At 39.2% G+C, this 7,419-nt stretch overlaps 1 protein-coding gene across 1 annotated transcript; it reads left to right on the top strand.

Moving 5' to 3' along the window:
* Positions 1-6,058: 6,058 nt before the first annotated feature.
* Positions 6,059-6,610, top strand: LOC111994081 (uncharacterized). The gene has a single exon (XM_024025940.2). It carries the CDS (start codon positions 6,059-6,061, stop codon positions 6,608-6,610), a length of 552 nt encoding a protein of 183 aa, XP_023881708.2.
* Positions 6,611-7,419: the final 809 nt, after the last annotated feature.

Raw genomic sequence — 7,419 nt, forward strand, 5'->3', positions numbered from 1 at the left:
GTGCAACCTTATTACCTTATCTCTTTACATGAGAGTAAAGTAATTGATTAAAAAAATTAGTATTAAATGTAATATCCTCCATTAGCAAACCATCCGTGGTAAGGTATGGGCTGTTCTTGATCAACGCCGTAGTTAACACCAGCGAGTCAGATTCCAAGATGCCGCTGTGAAATCCCACCTGTGTTGCAAAGGACAAAGCTTTTGAGGCTGCCATGGTTTCAATCTCCAAAGCCGTGTATAGCTGAGGAACCTGTTCAGCCATTAAAGCCAAAACCATACCATTCTCATCTCGAATCACCACGCCAATACCTGATTTGTTCTGCTCTTTGCAAGTAGCGCCATCACAGTTAATCTTCACCAAGCCTTGTGGAGGAGGACGCCATCTGGTCTGGAAGTGGGTGGCTGCTCCCCGTGGACCTGGAGAGGGAGGTCTCGGATTTACCTGCACAAACTCTGCTATGCATTCTCTTGCTGTTGCAACAATCTGATGGGAGCCAATGGTTGCTTTGTTCAGACGTATCAAGTTCCTTTGAGTCCATATAAGCCATGCCGAGGTGAAGAACAACTCCAGGTCTTGCTGGTTGGTAATTAGCCATGATAATAGCTCTTTGAAATCCACAAAGTTATGGGTTCTTCTGCATTGCCCCTGCCTTCCCTCGTCCCAAACCACGTCAAGTTCTCTGCAAGACCATAGAGCATGCAGCGCTGACTCTGAAGCTTGTTTGCATCGGTCACAAACTGGGCTGTCTATGACCGTTCGACGCACAAGGTTCTCCTTTGTGGGCAAGGAGCTACGGCATGCCCTCCACATCAGGTTTTTTATTTTGTTAGGCATGTGGACTGACCAGATTGTCTTCCACAGGTGACTCTCCTTCTTCCTTTGCTCCTCATCAATGCCGGATTGCACTTCAGCTTTCAAGAACCTATAACCTGACTTGGAGGTGTAGATTCCATTGTTTGTGAAGGGCCAAAACAAGCTATCTTCTGCCCCACACCGTGACAATGGAATGGCTTTGATCAGCTCTGCCTCCACTGGGGTGAAAATACCATCAATCATCTCATGGTTCCACTGCCTAGAGGTTTCCTCAATCAAAGTTGCCACTTTAGCATCAACCAATGTATCAATTATAGGTGATAGAACCTGAGGTGGATGCTTCCTTGGCAGCCAATGATGTTGCCAAATACTCACTACCTTGCCATTCCCAATCCTCCAACGGCAACCCCTTAATAAGACATCTCTTCCATGTAAGATGCTTCTCCAAGCATGTGAACCCCCACTAGTGTGTTTAGCCTCCATTATTGTACAATTTGGGAAGAAGCGAGCCTTAAAAACTTTGTAAAATAAGGACTCGGGATTTTTCAAGAGTCTCCAAGCTTGTTTTGCCAACAAGGAATCATTGAACATGGCAATGTCTCTAAAACCCATACCCCCCTCCAATTTTGATTTAGTTAGCTCATCCCACTTCAACCAATGTATCTTCCTTTTATCCCCCCTTTGGCCCTACCAAAATTTCTTGATCATGGTCTCAATCTCATGGCAAAGACCAATTGGGAGTTTAAAGCATCCCATAGCATATGTTGGTATGGCTTGAATGACTGCTTTTATGAGGATCTCCCATCCGGCTTGAGATAAGAGCTTTCCTTCCCAACCCTGTAGCTTTCGCCATACTTTCTCCTTAATAAAATTGAACCCTTCCTTCTTCCTCCTTCCCACCAAAGATGGCAGCCCAAGATATTGCTCAAAGTGTACAATTTCTTGTATTCCCAATGCAGCCTTGATTTCTTGTTTGGTTGCTTCATCGGTTGATTTACTAAAAAATAAGGCCGTTTTGTTTTTGTTCACCTTTGCCCCGATTCTGCTTCATAAGTCCCAAGGAGATCAATTATTTTTCTGCACTCATCTTCCGTTGCCCTACAAAAAAGGAGGCTATCATCTGCAAACAAGAGATGGGTTAGTGCTGGACCCCTCCGGCAAAGAGAGAAACCTTTTATCTCTCCCACATCAGCTGCATGTTGGAAGAGACCATGTAGGCCTTCCGTGCAAAGGAGGAAGAGGAAAGGAGATAAAGGGTCTCCTTGGCGAATTCCTCTAGTTGGATGAATTAATCCTTGGGGTTCACCATTGACCATGATGGAATAAGTGACTGTTTTCACACAAACCATGATCAAACCAATCCATCTCTCGCCGAAGCCCATTTTCCTCATGAAAAAAAAAAAAAAAAAAAAGCTGTTTTGATGGTTAGAATCTGCGACAGGAACTTGAAAAACACACCTGCTTACCACTAAGGCAACTTACATAAAACGTGATCTAATAAATTAAAAAATAAAAAAACGGGCAAAATGAATGACCAAATATACCCCTTAAATCTAGAAAATGTCCGAAATACCCTCTAAGCCTAGAAAAAGACCAAGATGCCCCCCTAAACTTAAAAAATGCCCAAAATACCCCCCTAAAACTAAAATATGACCAAAACACCCTCCAAAACCTAAAAAATTGCCAAAATATCCCCTAAACATAAAAATTTCCAAAATACCCCTAAAGCCTTAAAATGACCAAAATATCCCCAAAACCTAGATAATGACCGAAACACTTCCGAAACCTAAAAAATGACTAAAATACCCTCCAAACATGGGCTAACAGGTAGGAATGTGCGTGTCCTTGCTGTTAGGATACCCGGAACTTTCTTGATATAATTTGTACAAATTAATATTTAATATCTAATGTAGAGATAGTAATAAAAAGCTCTTACTATGGTTCAAACCTGGGCAAAATATTATCACATGCATGTCTTACCACTGAACTAGTGTAAATGTACATAAATACTAGTATTATTCTCGTGCGATGCACAGCTTAATTAAGAATCATATGTAAATTAATGAAAAAAATTATTTTAAATAAAATAAAATTGATAATAAAAATAAAGTAATCTTTTACTCTATTTTTTTAAACAAAGTAACATTTTACTTTAAACAAAATTTCAACCCAAAAAAGTTTATATAAGCAAAAAAAGAAAAAATCAAAATTAAAATCCAATGCCTTAAAAATCAAGTTGTTAATGTTAATTACAAATTTTTATTTTTTGTTATACCTGGTACACCATATTCTCCTTCCCGTTACAAGTGTTTCACTGCAGAATCCATTCCCATTGTGTTCATTCACCTCAATAAAGTCCAAGATGGAAAGCCTGATTCTCTTTCCTTGTGACACCCTTTTTTACTTCTGAAACCATTCTTTTTATTTAAATTTTATAAATGAAGAAGTCATAATTTGTATTAAAACACCCTCAAAAAAAAAAAAAAAAATTGTATTAAAACTAACCAACTATACAACGAACACACACACACACACACACACAGAGTAGGCCAATTTGGTCTTAACCAATAGATAACAAAGTATGTATGCCCTCTGCATCTTCACACTTATTTTGACAAAATTTCATAATTGCTGTTCGCTGATGTGGTAGATTGTTAGTGATAAATAAAAAAATGATAGTGGTGGATTTTAATACAAATCACAAAATGTTTGCCAACTTAATTGTTGTGTAAAATGTGAAATTTTTTTGAGAATATAACATAAGACCGTTTTGCCATGTGACAAGTGACAAGTCTCCAGTTGCTTGTATATAACACAAATGGTGAAACCTTTATATAACCAAGTCAATTATACTATGATCCAAGGGGTATTGCCTTTGCAGTACCGCTAAGGGGTATTGCCATTCCTTCAGCCCTTGGATAATTTTTTATTTTTATAACTTTCCTCACACTAAGGGGTAATTGCACTACATCCATATCCAGTCCAATGCAATACCTATTGAGACACATGAGAGGACAAATGCACGAGGAAAAATTCTTGTGCAATAAGTTAAAAGGATCCATCTAGTAGATTTTTCATTTTCTCACATAGAATTTTTTTTTTTTTTTTTAAATTTCATCTACTTACTTTTCCAAATATACTTTCCAACAAAATTTATATTATATCTCTATTTCATTTTTTTTTTTACTTTATTATTTCATAATAGCTATATTTTTCAAATTTCTCAATTAGTTATATTTTTCAAATTTTATTGTAATTCAAACTTTATCAAATTTGTGTTTGTCTCATGAAAATTCTTTAAAATTCCATGTAATTTTGAAATTTATCAAATGCATCTTATGGTTTTGAAATTTCTCAAATCTATGTAATTTGGAATTAATTTATTATAACTAACTTGAAATTCATTAATTTTTTTCCAAAAAGAAATTTATTAAACTTTTGCAAGGTTCTTATTTTTCAAAATCATTAAATCCATCAATTTATAATTTCTATGTTTTAATATAAAAAAAGGTCCACTCTTTCTAATCTTAATGTTTGGGATTATTATTATTCATTAAAAAAAAAATTTAGAAAGGGAAATGCTAACGGATACCCTTACGAAAATAGTTAACAATCTATTTTTAAAAAAAAACTTTTTGTATAAAAAATGGATTCTTTTTGTCACCCTTCTATATTTGGGTAATTTTAATGGGCACCTTTAGAAAAATTGTTAAAAGACCATTTTCGAAACCACTTTCATGTAAAATATATAATGAATAAAAAATATCAAATTAATTAATAACCTTTTTTGTTTTTTGATAAAATGTTTTTTTTAAAGTAGTTCCTAAACAAATACCCTTAGAATATCTGTTAACATTTCCCTTTATATTTTATATGAAATTGTCTGGTTAATGTGTAGGGATACTGGGCCCAGGAGTTCATTTTCTATTTATGTATTGGGCTTGTGGCCCAAGCCGAGGACTCAAGTTGTCCGAGGATAGGAAATCTTGGTCAGAAGAGACTGTACTAGTAAACAAAAGGGTTCATTTCGGTAATAGTGGCCCAAAAAGGTGAGCCGAGGATAAGTGCTACCTCGTTTAGCCAAAGTTGAGGTTCGAAGAGGTGGTTTGTTGCCTAGTGTAACGTCCTAGGAAGTTCCATAGGTAAGGATAAGCATTGCAAAGATGTCAAACGAGGAGGAGTCCCAAAATATCTTAGGGGAAAGCTGTTGCCATCGCATTAAATGCACTGCAGCTAACTCTCTGGCCGCATTAATGTGGAGGTGATACTTGAACAGTGGATATCAGCCTTACAGCTACTACATAAGACTTAAGGAAGTTGCTGATGGGACAAGTATCAACACCAACCATCTGGCGTGCAAGTGGAGGACAAAGACGAGAGAAGAAGGAAGTATAAAAGGGGGAAGAAGTAACGAGAGAAGGGGATAAAAAAACTGAAGAAAGAAACACTGTAGGACTCAGGAACAAAATTTGTAACCGGACTCAAGAACAATATATAAAAACAGGTCTCCTCGGACTTTGCCGAGGACAATTTTCTTCAACACAAACCTTTTTCATTGCATTCTTTTATCATCTGAACCCATTCTAATGTTTGTTTCATGAACTAAAGCTCAGTTTTCCAACCCATTCTCTACAAATTCATTGTTTTTGGTTTTTTGGGCCTAAGTCCATCTAAATGTTGGGCTAGGAATTCAAATCTGGTCCTTATAATTGGCGCCGTCTGTGGGAATTACTGGTGATATAGTGAATCCAACTTTCAGCGATGGTAGATTTAGGTCCGCACCAAGCAAAGTCTATGGGGTCTCAGTGTCAAGATTACTTTCGTGATCTTGAACGAAGAAGGGACCGGGAGGGAAGTGTACATTCTAACCATACTAGTAAGAGCCACTCTTGGGATAAAAGCCACGTTTCTCAGGAGGAGAATGCCAAAGCCGTGCAGAAGGAAATTGATCACCTTAAAAGAAGCTTGCGCCATGAACAGCAAAAGCGAGCTCCCCCTAATTTTGACTTCTCTTCTGATGGTGAAAAGGATGGCAGCTATAGGCGCAGATTAAGGACTCCCCTTAGCGAGTCTTTCTCATATGATGAGGACTATCATCATGAATGCAGAAACAGAGACTTGTCCTTGGTAGGCCTGGGAAACGACATTATGAGTAAAGCACTCAACCAAATTTCTAGGTCACCATTCACGCGCTGAATTGAGGGAGGGAGACTTCCTCGGTGATTTACACAGCCAACATTCACCATGTACAATGGTAGAACAGACCCTGTGGAGCACGTTAGCCATTTCAATCAAAGGATGGCCATACACTCCAAGAATGAGCCCTTGATGTGCAAGGTGTTCCCATCCAGTTTAGGGCCTGTGACGATGAGGTGGTTTGATGGTCTGAGGGCGGGTTCCATCGATTCCTTCAAGGAACTCACTCGGGCATTTGGATCTCGCTTCATCACCTGCAGCAGGGTTGCTCGGCCTTTGGCTTCCTTATTGTTTTTGTCCATGAGAGATGGAGAAACCTTGAAAACATATATGGACAGATATTGGGAGATTTTCAACAAAATAGACAGGGATTTTGACAATGTAGCCATTAGTACTTTTAAACTCGGCCTACCTGCCGAGCATGGCTTAAGGAAATCTTTGAATAGGAAACCTGTTACCAGTATATGCCAATTCATGGATCGAATTGACAAATATAAGAAGGTTGAAGAGGACCAGCAGCAAGACAAGGGAAGGGGCAAGGTTATCCCTCAAGAGATGAGGGATTTTAGGTCGAATCTCTACAACAATAACAGACCCTAAAGGGATTTTGTTGGGCAATCTGAGCCTACAGCTCCTCAAGTGGTAAATACTGTGTTCCAAGAACCAGTGCATCAAGTTTTAGAAAAGATCAAGAATGAGCCATACTTTAAATGGCCGAACAAGATGAGTGGAGACCCTTTGAGGTGCAACCAAAGCCTTCATTGCCAGTACCACCAAGAGCGGGGACACACCACCGAGGACTACTGAACATTGTGGAACCATCTGGAGCAACTAGTCAAAGAAGGGAGGTTGCAACAATTTCTGTACCGACCCAACGGACAAGGGGACTAGTCAAGGCAAGGGGCTCAGGGGAATGCTCCTTCAAGGCCCCCGTCAAGTACAATCAATGTCATTTTTTCTGTACCTGGAAGAACTGGTTCTCATCCTGCCAGGGTGATGTCTGTAGCTAGACCACCAGCCGAGGACTCCAACTCTGAGCCGAAGAGAGCTAGATTGGAAATCTGACCTTCATTGAGTTTCTCGGATGAAGACAAGATTGGAACCATCCAACCACATGACGACGCTTTGGTAGTCAGCCTCAGAATAGGGGGGGTAGTAAAGAAAGTAATGGTGGATCAGGGCAGTTGTGCAGAAATCATGTACCTTGACTTGTACAGAGGACTGAACTTAAAGCCTGAAGATCTGACAGCCTATGATTCACCTCTGGTAAGCTTTGATGGGAAGGTTGTTATCTTAAACGGCCAGATTAGACTGCCCATACAGGCAGGCTCAGAGGTAGTGGAATTGGACTTCATAGTAGTGGATGCATGCTCCCCCTACATGGCCATTGTGGCCAGACCTTGGCTTCA

This window comes from Quercus suber, unplaced genomic scaffold, assembly GCF_002906115.3.
Source record: "Quercus suber isolate HL8 unplaced genomic scaffold, Cork oak 2.0 scaffold_68, whole genome shotgun sequence".
Classification (NCBI taxonomy): Eukaryota; Viridiplantae; Streptophyta; class Magnoliopsida; order Fagales; family Fagaceae; genus Quercus; species Quercus suber.